Here is a 16,357-nt window from a genome sequence, read left to right as displayed (position 1 = left end):
TCACCTGTACCCACAGCTGTCCTTTCTGGTCACCTCACCTGTACCCACAGCTGTCCTTACTGGTCACCTGTACCCACAGCTGTCCTTACTGGTCACCTGTACCCACAGCTGTCCTTACTGGTCACCTCACCTGTACCCACAGCTGTCCTTACTGGTCACCTGTACCCGCAGCTGTCCTTACTGGTCACCTCACCTGTACCCACTGCTGTCCTTACTGGTCACCTCACCTGTACCCACAGCTGTCCTTACTGGTCACCTCACCTGCACCCACAGCTGTCCTTACTGGTCACCTCACCTGCACCCACAGCTGTCCTTACTGGTCACCTCACCTGCACCCACAGCTGTCCTTACTGGTCACCTGTACCCACAGCTGTCCTTACTGGTCACCTGTACCCACAGCTGTCCTTTCTGGTCACCTGTACCCACAGCTGTCCTTACTGGTCACCTGTACCCACAGCTGTCCTTATTGGTCACCTGTACCCACAGCTGTCCTTACTGGTCACTTGTACCCACAGCTGTCCTTACTGGTTACCTGTACCCACAGCTGTCCTTACTAGTCACCTGTACCCACAGCTGTCCTTACTGGTCACTTGTACCCACAGCTGTCCTTACTGGTCACCTGTACCCACAGCTGTCCTTACTAGTCACCTGTACCCACAGCTGTCCTTACTGGTCACCTGTACCCACAGCTGTCCTTACTGGTCACCTCACCTGTACCCACAGCTGTCCTTTCTGGTCACCTGTACCCACAGCTGTCCTTACTAGTCACCTGTACCCACAGCTGTCCTTACTGGTCACCTGTACCCACAGCTGTCCTTACTAGTCACCTGTACCCACAGCTGTCCTTACTGGTCACCTGTACCCACAGCTGTCCTTACTGGTCACCTGCACCCACAGCTGTCCTTTCTGGTCACCTGTACCCACAGCTGTCCTTACTGGTCACCTGTACCCACAGCTGTCCTTACTAGTCACCTGTACCCACAGCTGTCCTTTCTGGTCACCTCACCTGTACCCACAGTTGTCCTTACTGGTCACCTGTACCCACAGCTGTCCTTACTGGTCACCTGTACCCACAGCTGTCCTTACTGGTCACCTGTACCCACAGCTGTCCTTACTGGTCACCTCACCTGTACCCACAGCTGTCCTTTCTGGTCACCTGTACCCGCAGCTGTCCTTACTGGTCACCTCACCTGTACCCACTGCTGTCCTTACTGGTCACCTCACCTGTACCCACAGCTGTCCTTACTGGTCACCTCACCTGCACCCACAGCTGTCCTTACTGGTCACCTCACCTGTACCCACAGCTGTCCTTACTGGTCACCTCACCTGCACCCACAGCTGTCCTTACTGGTCACCTCACCTGTACCCACAGCTGTCCTTACTGGTCACCTCACCTGTACCCACAGCTGTCCTTACTGGTCACCTGTACCCACAGCTGTCCTTACTGGTCACCTCACCTGTACCCACAGCTGTCCTTTCTGGTCACCTGTACCCACAGCTGTCCTTACTGGTCACCTCACCTGTACCCACAGCTGTCCTTACTGGTCACCTCACCTGTACCCACAGCTGTCCTTACTGGTCACCTCACCTGTACCCACAGCTGTCCTTTCTGGTCACCTGTACCCACAGCTGTCCTTACTGGTCACCTCACCTGTACCCACAGCTGTCCTTACTGGTCACCTGTACCCACAGCTGTCCTTACTGGTCACCTCACCTGTACCCACAGCTGTCCTTACTGGTCACCTCACCTGTACCCACAGCTGTCCTTTCTGGTCACCTGTACCCACAGCTGTCCTTACTGGTCACCTCACCTGTACCCACAGCTGTCCTTACTGGTCACCTGTACCCACAGGTGTGTTTTGCTGCCCCATCACCTGCACCGTTTCAGCGTCATTACACCCACACCACTCATTCCCACTACCCCCACACGGCCACACCTGGGGTCATCTGTGTCAGCAGTCTGCAGGGACCACCATCATCATCACCATGACCATCATCACCATGACTATCACTGTCATCATCACCATCGTCATCATCACCATCATCATCATCATCATCATCATCATCATCATCATCATCATCATCATCATCATCATCATCATCATCATCATCACCATGACTATCACTGTCATCATCACCATCATCATCATCATCATCATCATCACCATCACCATCATCATCATCATCACCATTGCTGTGAAGTAGCAAGGAAGCGAAATGCTGTCAGTGTTGCATTCTAAGGGCGCGGTGACTGTGCAGGCTGGGTTTGGGCCACCTGACGCAACACTGTTCCGACAGCGAGGGCCAGGCCATCATGGCAGCCAGGCTGAAAGTTGAGGAGCTGGACAGTATTCACTGGGCTGACTGTTCCATCTTGTCCCTCAGTGAGGCTCTCCACTTTTGGCTAAGGTAATGCTGACCACTGCTCTGTTTCTGTGTTGAGTAGTGGCTGTGATGACTGTGCTTATTTGGTCCAGGACACGTAAAGCAAAGCCACTCAGTCTCTTCAACATAAAGGTTGCCACTCACTGCCACTCAGTCTCTTCAACATAAAGGTTGCCACTCAGTCTCTTCAACATAAAGATTGCCACTCAGTCTCTTCAACATAAAGGTTGCCACTCAGTCTCTTCAACATAAAGGTTGCCACTCACTGCCACTCAGTCTCTTCAACATAAAGGTTGCCACTCAGTCTCTTCAACATAAAGGTTGCCACTCACTGCCACTCAGTCTCTTCAACATAAAGGTTGCCACTCAGTCACTTCAACACATAAAGGTTGCCACTCACTGCCACTCAGTCTCTTCAACATAAAGGTTGCCACTCAGTCACTTCAACACATAAAGGTTGCCACTCACTGCCACTCAGTCTCTTCAACATAAAGGTTGCCACTCAGTCACTTCAACACATAAAGGTTGCCACTCACTGCCACTCAGTCTCTTCAGCATAAAGGTTGCCACTCAGTCTCTTCAGCATAAAGGTTGCCACTCACTGCCACTCAGTCTCTTCAACATAAAGGTTGCCACTCAGTCTCTTCAACATAAAGGTTGCCACTCACTGCCACTCAGTGTCTTCAACATAAAGGTTGCCACTCAGTCTCTTCAACATAAAGGTTGCCACTCAGTCTCTTCAACATAAAGGTTGCCACTCAGTCTCACTCAGTGTCTTCAACATAAAGGTTGCCACTCAGTGTCTTCCATGACACATAAAGCATTGCCACTCAGTGAAGTCTTCATGTGTGCTTGCATGTGTGTACTTGAAAAAACGATGACGGTTTTTAAGGGCAATGCAGAAATCCACAAGTATTTTGTGTGTGTGTGTGTGTATTGTGTGTGTTGTGTGTGTGTGTGCTGTGTGTATTGTGTGTGTGTGTGTGTGTTGTGTGTGTGCTGTGTGTGTGTGTGCTGTGTGTATTGTGTGTGTGTGTGTGTGTTGTGTGTGTTGTGTGTGTGTTGTGTGTGTGTGTGTGTGTGTTGTGTGTGTTGTGTGTGTGTTGTGTGTGTGTTGTGTGTGTGTGTGTTTCAGAAACAAACCAGAGTGTGTGATAGTCAGTCAGGCAGCACTGGAGGATTCGTGTCGCTTTCAGTACGGACCCAACGCCTCTCACACCTGGGTGAGTACGCCCCCCCCCCCCCCCCACCTTCTGTCAGTCTGCAAGTTCCACCCCCCCCCCACCTTCTGTCAGTCTGCAAGTTCCACTCTCCCCCCCCCCCCCACCTTCTGTCAGTCTGCAAGTTCCACCCTCCCCCCCCCCCCCCCACCTTCTGTCAGTCAGTCTGCACATTCCACCATGTGGAACACACAGGTGCCCCACCTGGTCAGTTAGGAATGGAGGCTTTTCAGACCTCCCAGGACAACATATGTACCTGGACACCCTTCGTGTGTATACGTTTGCAGAAGAACAAATACGCACGTTAAAGGTCGGAGTTCAGTGAGTCGTGGAAACAAGAATATACCCAACATGCATACCCCTGAAAACATAGTATGGCTGCCTACATGGCAGGGTAAAAAAGGTAGTACACATAAAAGCCCACCCATGTATGCGTGAATGTGGAAGTTGCAGCCCACAAACACGCAGAAGAATTTTATAGTGTTTGATGTATATCTGTATAGTGTTAGTTGTATGTCTGTGTAGTGTCAGATGTGTATCTGTATAGTGTCAGATGTGTATCTGTATAGTGTCAGATGTGTATCTGTATAGTGTTAAATGTACATATATAGTGTGTTAGATGTATATCTTGTTGTGTTAGATGTATATCTGTATAGTGTTATATGTACATTTAAAGTGTTGATGTTTACTAGTAGTGTTAGATGTATGTCTATATTGTGTTGGATGTACATCTGTATATTGTTGGATGTCTATGTGTAGTTTTGGATGTATATGTGTATAGTAATAGATGTATATCTGTATAGTGTTAGATGTAAATATATAGTGTTAGATGTATAGTGATAGGTGTAGATCTATAGTGTTAGATATATATCTGTTGTGTTAGATGTATATTTGTATAGTGATAGATGTATATCTACAGTGTTAGATATGTATCGATAGTGTTAGATGTATATCTATATTATGTTGGATGTATATCTAGTGTTGGATACACACCTATAAAGTTTTAGGTTATATCTATCTATATAGCATGAGATGTATATCTGTAGTGTGAGGTGTATATCTAAATAGAGTTGGGTGAATATTGACATTGTGTTAGCAGTGTTGTGTGACATACAGTGCTGTGTGCCACAGGGTGGATCCCAGCCCAAGCTGCAGTCCCTGTGTGAGGCGTTGCAGTGTGAAGCAGCCTGGTTCCCAGGCACTGTGAACTCCACCAGCACTCCCCACAGAGTCCCCTGTGCTCTCGGCATGGTCAGTGCCAGTCTTTTACCTTGTTCTTCACTGAAAGGTCTTTATGGTATACACCTGGTCCTTTCCTTGATGTTACCTGTGAACCTGTACTGATAGGTCTGTCATTATACACCTGGTCCTTTCCTTGATGTTACCTGTGTTCCTGTACTGATAGATCTTTATGGTATACACCTGGTCCTTTCCTTGATGTTACCTGTGTTCCTGTACTGATAGATCTTTATGGTATACACCTGGTCCTTTCCTTGATGTTACCTGTGTTCCTGTACTGATAGATCTTTATGGTATACACCTGGTCCTTTCCTTGATGTTACCTGTGAACCTGTACTGATAGATCTTTATGGTATACACCTGGTCCTTTCCTTGATGTTACCTGTGTTCCTGTACTGATAGATCTTTATGGTATACACCTGGTCCTTTCCTTGATGTTACCTGTGTTCCTGTACTGATAGATCTTTATGGTATACACCTGGTCCTTTCCTTGATGTTACCTGTGAACCTGTACTGATAGGTCTGTCATTATACACCTGGTCCTTTCCTTGATGTTACCTGTGTTCCTGTACTGATAGATCTTTATGGTATACACCTGGTCCTTTCCTTGATGTTACCTGTGTTCCTTTACTGATAGATCTTTATGGTATACACCTGGTCCTTTCCTTGATGTTACCTGTGTTCCTGTACTGATAGATCTTTATGGTATACACCTGGTCCTTTCCTTGATGTTACCTGTGTTCCTGTACTGATAGATCTTTATGGTATACACCTGGTCCTTTCCTTGATGTTACCTGTGAACCTGTACTGATAGATCTTTATGGTATACACCTGGTCCTTTCCTTGATGTTACCTGTGTTCCTGTACTGATAGATCTTTATGGTATACACCTGGTCCTTTCCTTGATGTTACCTGTGAACCTGTACTGATAGATCTTTATGGTATACACCTGGTCCTTTCCTTGGTGTTACCTGTGTTCCTGTACTGATAGATCTTTATGGTATACACCTGGTCCTTTCCTTGATGTTACCTGTGTTCCTGTACTGATAGATCTTTATCATATACACCTGGTCCTTTCCTTGATGTTACCTGTGTTCCTGTACTGATAGATCTTTATGGTATACACCTGGTCCTTTCCTTGATGTTACCTGTGTTCCTGTACTGATAGATCTTTATGGTATACACCTGGTCCTTTCCTTGGTGTTACCTGTGTTCCTGTACTGATAGATCTTTATGGTATACACCTGGTCCTTTCCTTGGTGTTACCTGTGTTCCTGTACTGATAGATCTTTATGGTATACACCTGGTCCTTTCCTTGATGTTACCTGTGTTCCTGTACTGATAGATCTTTATCATATACACCTGGTCCTTTCCTTGATGTTACCTGTGTTCCTGTACTGATAGATCTTTATGGTATACACCTGGTCCTTTCCTTGATGTTACCTGTGTTCCTGTACTGATAGATCTTTATGGTATACACCTGGTCCTTTCCTTGATGTTACCTGTGTTCCTGTACTGATAGATCTTTATGGTATACACCTGGTCCTTTCCTTGATGTTACCTGTGTTCCTGTACTGATAGGTCTTTATGGTATACACCTGGTCCTTTCCTTGATGTTACCTGTGTTCCTGTACTGATAGATCTTTATCATATACACCTGGTCCTTTCCTTGTGGATATTACCAGTGTAACCCTGTCAATTCATTGTAGATTTTACTTCTCAGGTCAAGGTCATTATGATAATTTAACTGCTGTACATTGAATGAGTAGCAGACAGATTCTCAAGTTATGAGAGCCACATCAGCTATCAGAAAATGATTTTGTCAGTCTTCAGGACATGATTTTGTGTCGGTCTACCAATAATGTCTACCAATGCAAGGTCTGATTTGTGATATGCACAAAGTGCAGATGAATACCAAATATGTAACAAGCAAGTTTGACTCAGTACAAAGTGAGAAGGAAGAGAAAAAGTAAGTGCACAGCTTCCTGAATGAGTTTTCTGGATTTCATGACGAGCTGGACAGGGATGACCACCCCTGATCTTCTCTTGACAGCTGCCAACACAACAGAGGTTGTCTGTGTCTTTAGCCTCATCCCCACCCCACCCCCTCCCCACCCACCACCTCCGACAACTCCCAAGCTGAAGACAAGACCTTGATGATACTGAACTAACTTTTGTTAAAGAGTTCTTTTTTGAAAAATCAAAAGAAAATAGACAACAGGTAGTTTACCTCAGCCATTGACACAGCAGGGGCAGTGTAAATATGAACAATAAAGACTTCAGTTTTCTCTTGACCTTGGAAAATCAACTACTCTTCCAAAGTATAATATTAAATCCACTGAAATGAGATGTGGTGACGAATCCTATACATGATGATGATGGTGGTTATGGAGGCTGTCTGACCTGTGTTTCAGCAATGTGATGGTCTTGGTGCCTGTGTCCCCAGACGTGACCAGTGTGATGCCCACCTCTCCTGGTGAGCACTTCTACACTGCTCCTGGTTAACTATCTAACATTTTAACTGATTAAAATCAGAGTTAATCCTGTGGCTGATTTTGTTTCAAGTACATGGATCCCACCTGTCCAGAACACACAAACAAAACACACACAGCACAGAGGCAAAATGAAAATCCAAGCAACAGCACCAAGTGACAAGGAATCATTTATTGTCAGTCACTCAAAACATAAACAGGGAATACTCACAGAACACAATGATCTAACAGAACATGCCACACTATCACCCCGTCTCATGCAATCAACATACTGTAAAGAGAAATGCTCCAACTGTGAAAACTCATCACAGCCCTAGTGATGTGATGTAAATGTTTGTGTGTTCACAGATGAGGTATAATTTGTGATGTGTTTAGTTGATGGTGTTTTGAATGTTTTGTCAAACATAATGCTCAAGAACAAAACGAAAAACACTTTTCTTTTTTCTTCATATTGGATTTCATGTTGTTGCCGCATGTTGTAACCCGTGTCAGTTGTATGACGTGCAGACTGACTGATCCACTGAGGCAGGAAGAGGGGGTGGGGGGGAACGTGCAGACTGGCAGGGGGGTGGGGTGGGGTGGGGGGGTGCAGGGGAGGGATGTGCATACAGACAGAAGGCAGGACGGGAGAAGGCATGCAGACAGACAGACAGACAGACGGAAGGCAGGAAGGGGGACAGACAGACGGAAGGCAGGACGGGGGGGAAGGGGGACAGACAGACTGAAGGCAGGACGGGGGGGAAGGGGGACAGACAGATGGAAGGCAGGACGGGGGGGGGGGAAGGGGGACGGACGGGGGGGGGAAAGGGGGACAGACAGACTGAAGGCAGGACTGGGGGAAGGGGGACAGGGGACAGACAGACTGAAGGGGGACAGACAGATGGAAGGCAGGACCGGGGGGGAGACAGACGGAACGTGGGAGGGGGGGGGAGGGGGACAGGGGACAGACAGACGGAAGGCGGGACAGGGGACAGACAGACAGACGGGAGGGGGACAGACAGACAGAAGGCAGGGAAGGGGGACAGACAGACGGAAGGCAGGACGGGGGGAAGGGGGACAGACAGACAGATGGGGGACAGACAGACGGAAGGCAGGACGGGGGGAAGGGGGACAGACAGACGGAAGGCAGGACGGGTGGACAGACAGACGGAAGGCAGGACGGGGGGGAAGGGGGACAGACGGAAGGCAGGACGGGGGGGAAGGGGGACAGACGGAAGGCAGGACGGGGGGGAAGAGGGACAGACAGACGGAAAGGCAGGACGGGGGGACAGACAGACGGAAGGCAGGACGGGGGGAAGGGGGACAGACAGACAGAAGGCAGGATGGGGGGGAAGGGGGACAGACAGACGGGAAGCAGGATTGGGGGAAGGCAGGACGGGGGGAAGGGGGACAGACAGACGGAAGGCAGGATGGGGGGAAGGCAGGACGGGGGGGACAGACAGACGGAAGGCAGGATGGGCGGAAGGCAGGACGGGGGGAAGGGGACAGACAGACGGAAGACAGGATGGGGGGAAGGCAGGACAGGGGGACAGACAGACGGAAGGCAGGACGGGGGGGAAGGGGGACAGACAGACGGAAGGCAGGACGGGGAAGGGGGACAGACACGGAAGGCAGGATGGGGGGAAGGGGGACAGACAGACGGAAGGCAGGACGGGGGGACAGACAGACGGAAGGCAGGATGGGGGAAGGCAGGACGGGGGGACAGACAGACAGAAGGCAGGATGGGGGGAAGGGGGACAGACAGACGGAAGGCAGGACGGGGGGACAGACAGACGGAAGGCAGGATGGGGGGAAGGCAGGGACGGGGGGAAGGGGACAGACAGACGGAAGGCAGGATGGGGGGAGCAGGAGACAGACGGAGCAGGACGGGGGGGAAGGGGGACAGACAGACGGAAGGCAGGACGGGGGGAAGGGGGACAGACAGACGGAAGGCAGGATGGGGGGAAGGCAGGATGGGGGGGGAAGGGGGACAGACAGACGGAAGGCAGGATGGGGGGAAGGCAGGATGGGGGGACGGCGGGACAGACAGACGGAAGGCAGGATGGGGGGAAGGCAGGATGGGGGGAAGGCAGGATGGGGGGAAGGGGGACAGACAGACGGAAGGCAGGATGGGGGGAAGGCAGGATGGGGGGACAGAAGACGGACAGGCAGGATGGGCGGAAGGCAGGGACGGGGGGACAGACAGATGGAAGGCAGGATGGGGGAAGGCAGGATGGGGGGAAGGCAGGCAGGTGGGACAGACAGACGGAGCAGGACGGGGGGACAGACGACGAAGGCAGGATGGGGGGAAGGCAGGACGGGGGGAAGGGGGACAGACAGACGGAAGGCAGGACGGGGGGGACAGACAGACGGAAGGCAGGACGGGGGACAGACAGACGGAAGGCAGGATGGGCGGAAGGCAGGACGGGGGGACAGACAGACGGAAGGCAGGATGGGGGGAAGGCAGGATGGGGGGAGAGACAGACGGAAGGCAGGACGGGGGGACAGACAGACGGAAGGCAGGATGGGGGGAAGGCAGGACGGGGGGAAGGGGGACAGACAGACGGAAGGCAGGACGGGGGGAAGGGGGACACAGACGGACGGAAGGCGGGACAGACGGACGGAAGGCCAGATGGAAGGCAGGATGGGGGGGGGGAGGGGGGACAGACAGATGGAAGGCAGGTAGGACAGGGAGAAGGATGGGAGAGGTGGGCAGGGTGTGGAACGCATGTACCTTTCATCTTTAGAAGCGCAGTGTTCATTGTCTACATTGTTTCATTAACCAGTACAGTGCCTATAACACGTCAGCTGACGTCCTACAAAAAGTGTTGCCATTGTGCAAGACGTCCTGCAAGATTTTTCCTTAATTGGAGTTTGGTTTTAATTTCTCCTGTAACCTGACAACAGGCATGCTGTTTCTAACTGTATTTTCTTTATGGACGCCATTCTATGGAAAACAAAAATGATTTTCACATTAAATTCCTTAACATTTATCTACAATCAAAGTGATTGGGGGGAAAAAAAGGCTCAGATTCAGAATCTACATTTATTTACCTTTACAAAAACGTTATCACATTATCCAGTCAGCAAGTTAATATTGAGCAGAAAGGGTTCATCTACCTGATGCATGGAAACAGTATTTTTATAATCCAGACACGTTAGAAACTGTTCAGAGTCTGTTTATGTGAACTGAACCAAACTCAAATGAAGGAAAAATGTTAAAATATCCAGGATGTCAGTGGACGTCTTGAAGGCACTATGGCAACACTTTTTGTAGGACGTCAGCTGATGTCTTATCTCAGATATTCAACACACAATTTGATAATTAATCTTCACATAACATCTTAATTGACAATCTCAAATATTTGTCTGAGATGCCAATGACTATACCACTGTCATAAGTTGCAAAAAAAGAAAAACATTTGCTCTCAAAATGTTCCTGATTGTTAAAGTTAAAAAAAACAACCCAACTGAACACAAACTACTTTCACACCAGTCTACCATGATTTTAAACATACACTCAATGCACTCTCAGGCTAACAATAATGTTTTGATCATGGCATTGTTGCGACCTTTTCAAAGTGGAGACCTCTACAATATCCCCAGTGACAGTCCCCCATGAGTCTGCCAAAAACGAAGACCTCAACAGGACTCGCCCAAAAGCTACATTCATGAGACAGAAGGAAATCTTCACTTTCAAGCCAACAACGATGACATACATTCCTTATCCACAGAAATCTTCACTTTCAAGCCAACAACGATGACGTACATTCCTTATCCACAGAAATCTTCACTTTCAAGCCAACAACAATGACATACATTCCTTATCCACAGAAATCATCACTTTCAAGCCAACAACGATGACGTACATTCCTTATCCACAGAAATCATCACTTTCAAGCCAACAACGATGACGTACATTCCTTATCCACAGAAATCATCACTTTCAAGCCAACAGCGATGACGTACATTCCTTATCCACAGAAATCATCACTTTCAAGCCAGCAACGATGATGTACATTCCTTATCCACAGAAATCTTCACTTTCAAGCCAGCAACGATGACGTACATTCCTTATCCACAGAAATCTTCACTTTCAAGCCAACAACGATGACGTACATTCCTTATCCACAGAAATCATCACTTTCAAGCCAGCAACGATGACGTACATTCCTTATCCACAGAAATCTTTCAAGCCAACAACGATGACATACATTCCTTATCCACAGAAATCATCACTTTCAAGCCAGCAACGATGACATACATTCCTTATCCACAGAAATCATCACTTTCAAGCCAACAACGATGACGTACATTCCTTATCCACAGAAATCATCACTTTCAAGCCAGCAACGATGACGTACATTCCTTATCCACAGAAATCTTCACTTTCAAGCCAACAACGATGACTCACTTTCAAGCCAACAACGATGACATACGTTCCTTCTCCACAGAAATCTTCACTTTCAAGCCATCTACAACAATTACATACATCACTATCATTCATCTGAACAGACACATGGTCAATACAAAATCCCTGGCAGCAAACAAAGACCTTAACAATTTCTGGAAACAAAGACAGATATGACAGCCAATTTCTTTAAAAAAAAAAAAAAAATAATTAAAAAAATAAAAAGAAAGAAAAAAGCTTGTCAGAATCAAAGCTTGAGTAAATAATTGCAGTCACATTGTGTCATAGCATTTAAACAAATACAGTTTTCTTCCAATTTCTCAACATGTTACAGTTATTATCCAGTGTCAATACAGTGGATCAGTCATTCCGTTTCCCCCAACACAACACAACATAGGATGTGTGACACAGTCACAAAACAAACATTTCCAAAACAAAACCAATCAACTGGTTGCCAGACTGGCAAATGAAGTCACAGACTTCAAGAGTATAAGAAAAAAATTAGGTGTATAATTGTAACAGGTATTGTAAACTTAATCAACGAATGTTTACAAACAGAAAAAAGCCAAAATATGACTGCTTCTGAAAAACAATCATGTATAATCATGACAGGTATAATAAATTTGATCAACGTTTACAAAACTGAAAAAAAAAAACAGGTAAAATATGTGAACAAAGCAATGCTTCAGAAAAGCAAGGTATTTTTGCTTTTTCTGATAACCGTGAGTATAGTCCAATAAGCAAAAAGATGACATTGTTCCAGACTCCCACCACCCTCCAGTACAAAATGAATGTGATTAATTGCCCTGTACTGGTACAAAGCACTAGGTCAACACCACAGGTACACAGGAACCTTACAACTTGCTGCCCCTGTACAACTACACAGCAACAACCACAGGTACACAGACCACAGGTACACAGCAACAAGGCCAACACCACAGGTACACAGACCACAGGTACACAGGAACCTTACAACTTGCTGCCCCTGTACAACTACACAGCAACAACCACAGGTACACAGACCACAGATACACAGCAACAAGGCCAACACCACAGGTACACAGACCACAGGTACACAGACCACAGGTACACAGCAACAAGGCCAACACCACAGGTACACAGACCACAGATACACAGCAACAAGGCCAACACCACAGGTACACAGACCACAGGTACACAGCAACAAGGCCAACACCACAGGTACACAGACCACAGATACACAGCAACAAGGCCAACACCACAGGTACACAGACCACAGGTACACAGCAACAAGGTCAACACCACAGATACACAGCAACAAGGCCAACACCACAGGTACACAGACCACAGATACACAGCAACAAGGCCAACACCACAGGTACACAGACCACAGATACACAGCAACAAGGCCAACACCACAGGTACACAGACCACAGGTACACAGCAACAAGGTCAACACCACAGGTACACAGCAACAAGGTCAACACCACAGGTACACAGACCACAGGTACACAGCAACAAGGTCAACACCACAGGTACACAGACCACAGGTACACAGCACCAAGGTCAACACCACAGATACACAGCAACAAGGCCAACACCACAGGTACACAGACCACAGGTACACAGCAACAAGGCCAACACCACAGGTACACAGACCACAGGTACACAGCAACAAGGTCAACACCACAGGTAGGAAGAAAAGCTTACAACTTGCAGAGGATGAGATCAGAAATAGTCAGCACTTAGAAACACAGAAAAGGGACTGGGAAGGAAATAAAATAAACAGGAAAAGAGAACAAATAAAAGAGTTGGAAGAAAGGCAATCCTGATCCATGACGATGTTTTAACCAACACACACACACCCACACCCTTCTTATCAAATGGGGTAAAATAAGGACACAAAAGGAAGGCTGTTCAAAGAGAACTGACTGACAAAGTGACTTGTAGACCTCATCTCTTCCAGCCGCTCATCTTGGTCATTCACACACGTATGCTCTTTTGTTACACAACTGGGCCATGCATTCACACACACGTGTCTGTCCTTCATGTCTATGCTATCTCATCTTCCTACCTCATCATCTTCAAAGGTGCAAGCTCCACTTTTTAACAGTCGGACTTTGGAGAAAACTGCACACAGCCATGTCTTGTTTACTGCTGATTCAGGATTCTGCATTTGTGGGCGTGGGCAGCATCGCAGAAATCATGACACCTAAAACTGCCATTTGTGGGCGTGGGCAGCATCGCAGAAATCATGACACCTAAAACTGCCATTTGTGGGCGTGGGCAGCATCGCAGAAATCATGACACCTAAAACTGCCATTTGTGGGCGTGGGCAACATCGCAGAAATCATGACACCTAAACTGCCATTTCTGAACGTGGGCAGCATCGCAGAAATCATGACACCTAAACTGCCATTAGAGCACAATTACTGTTAAAAAAAAAAAGTTACATCACTAATCTGTCAAAGATGAAGATATTTTTCTACCCTGATTACTATGAGGGAAAAATCCTTATGATGCGATGGTTCAGTTGTTTTTGTTTATTCTTTTCTCGTGTCTCTAGCACAAAAATCATTGTCAACAGTAGTGAGTCCATTGAAAAACGACACAATGGTGATGATGTAAACATGACATTTTCTGCAGTCAAACAATAAAGACAACTTTCCACTGTCACTTTGCCTTGTGACCAACATCATTTTTCACGCAGAAAGAGGACGAAACAAACCAAACCAAACGACTCTCAACACACCAGGGACTGCTTTCTACTCACAATCATTTCTCCTCTCCAACACCAATAATGTGAGAATCCTCTCTATTTCAATGTCACACTGCACAACACTGAAACTAACTACAAAATAAATATACCATCCAATCTTTACATTTGGTGACCAACAAGGCAGTGTTTTCTGGCAAAATACAGTCATTTATATTGACCAGAACTATTTGGTGCAAATCCTAATCATAGCCACCAACCAAACTGATAAACTGACCACAATCAACATCAGCAGTACAACTCAATGTTGACACACTAAACAACAAACACGTAATCATCATACAACCATACAGACACAGCTTCCTCCAGACGCTGCAACAACAGCACTGGAACGATGCTGACTGCAACAACTACCACACTAAAGGACGCTGTCATTCAACGTTAGTGCCAAGACTCATTATTACCTTGCAAACAGAACAGCACTGGAACGATGCTGACTGCGACAACCACCACACTAAACGACGCTGTCATTCAACGTTAGTGCCAAGACTCATTATTACCTTGCAAATAGAACAGCACTGGAACGATGCTGACTGCGACAACCACCACACTAAACGACGCTGTCATTCAACGTTAGTGCCAAGACTCATTATTACCTTGCAAACAGAACAGCACTGGAACGATGCTGACTGCAACAACTACCACACTAAAGGACGCTGTCATTCAACGTTAGTGCCAAGACTCATTATTACCTTGCAAACAGAACAGCACTGGAACGATGCTGACTGCGACAACCACCACACTAAACGACGCTGTCATTCAACGTTAGTGCCAAGACTCATTATTACCTTGCAAACAGAACAGCACTGGAACGATGCTGACTGCGACAACCACCACACTAAACGACGCTGTCATTCAACGTTAGTGCCAAGACTCATTATTACCTTGCAAACAGAACAGCACTGGAACGATGCTGACTGCGACAACCACCACACTAAACGACGCTGTCATTCAACGTTAGTGCCAAGACTCATTATTACCTTGCAAACAGAACAGCACTGGAACGATGCTGACTGCGACAACTACCACACTAAAGGACGCTGTCATTCAACGTTAGTGCCAAGACTCATTATTACCTTGCAAACAGAACAGCACTGGAACGATGCTGACTGCGACAACCACCACACTAAACGACGCTGTCATTCAACGTTAGTGCCAAGACTCATTATTACCTTGCAAACAGAACAGCACTGGAACGATGCTGACTGCGACAACCACCACACTAAACGACGCTGTCATTCAACGTTAGTGCCAAGACTCATTATTACCTTGCAAACAGAACAGCACTGGAACGATGCTGACTGCGACAACCACCACACTAAACGACGCTGTCATTCAACGTTAGTGCCAAGACTCATTATTACCTTGCAAACAGAACAGCACTGGAACGATGCTGACTGCGACAACCACCACACTAAACGACGCTGTCATTCAACGTTAGTGCCAAGACTCATTATTACCTTGCAAACAGAACAGCACTGGAACGATGCTGACTGCGACAACCACCACACTAAACGACGCTGTCATTCAACGTTAGTGCCAAGACTCATTATTACCTTGCAAACAGAACAGCACTGGAACGATGCTGACTGCGACAACCACCACACTAAACGACGCTGTCATTCAACGTTAGTGCCAAGACTCATTATTACCTTGCAAACAGAACAGCACTGGAACGATGCTGACTGCGACAACCACCACACTAAACGACGCTGTCATTCAACGTTAGTGCCAAGACTCATTATTACCTTGCAAACAAGAACCATCCTTGCATAATCTTACATGACAAACAATATAACTCTTACCCCAAAGACCAGAGTCATTCATACATAGGACAAGGATCATTCTTATTCCAGCATAACAGACCACAGTCATT

At 47.1% G+C, this 16,357-nt stretch overlaps 2 protein-coding genes across 5 annotated transcripts in view; both read left to right on the top strand.

The window, feature by feature from the left end:
- Positions 1-7,390, top strand: part of LOC143301240 (uncharacterized) — a 45,974-nt gene extending 38,584 nt beyond the window's left edge. For 2 of the 3 annotated variants that reach the window (XM_076615375.1, XM_076615377.1), the window contains 4 exons: positions 2,260-2,409; positions 3,521-3,608; positions 4,722-4,856; positions 7,259-7,390. In XM_076615375.1, coding sequence (XP_076471490.1) covers positions 2,260-2,409; positions 3,521-3,608; positions 4,722-4,856; positions 7,259-7,324 — 439 coding nt within the window. In that variant the 3' untranslated portion in view covers positions 7,325-7,390. The remainder of the gene's footprint in view (positions 1-2,259; positions 2,410-3,520; positions 3,609-4,721; positions 4,857-7,258) is intronic. The other variant, XM_076615374.1, reaches the window with a different exon arrangement.
- A 2,550-nt stretch (positions 7,391-9,940) lies between these two features.
- On the top strand, positions 9,941-14,983 carry LOC143301457 (uncharacterized). 2 transcript variants are annotated; one of them, XM_076615760.1, is made up of 2 exons: positions 9,941-12,682; positions 12,813-14,983. In XM_076615760.1, the coding sequence occupies exons 1-2, from the start codon at positions 12,475-12,477 to the stop codon at positions 13,535-13,537; spliced, it is 933 nt and encodes a 310-aa protein (XP_076471875.1). In that variant the 5' UTR covers positions 9,941-12,474; the 3' UTR covers positions 13,538-14,983. The 2 variants fall into 2 exon arrangements, with proteins under 2 accessions (XP_076471875.1, XP_076471874.1); XM_076615759.1 differs by having other exon boundaries at positions 9,941-13,212; positions 13,256-14,983.
- Positions 14,984-16,357: the final 1,374 nt, after the last annotated feature.

This window comes from Babylonia areolata, chromosome 27, assembly GCF_041734735.1.
Source record: "Babylonia areolata isolate BAREFJ2019XMU chromosome 27, ASM4173473v1, whole genome shotgun sequence".
NCBI classification, from domain to species: Eukaryota; Metazoa; Mollusca; class Gastropoda; order Neogastropoda; family Buccinidae; genus Babylonia; species Babylonia areolata.
Note: the sequence above shows the minus strand (reverse complement) of the source record. Positions and strands in the feature narration are given on the sequence as shown.

Coding starts and splice junctions, on each gene's coding strand:
- LOC143301457 (XM_076615759.1), top strand. CDS start 12,475: ATGACATTGTTCCAGACTCCCACCACCCTCCAGTACAAAATGAATGTG. Junction 13,213..13,255: donor CACAGGTACACAGACCACAG/GTACACAGCAAC, acceptor CACAGACCACAG/GTACACAGCACCAAGGTCAA.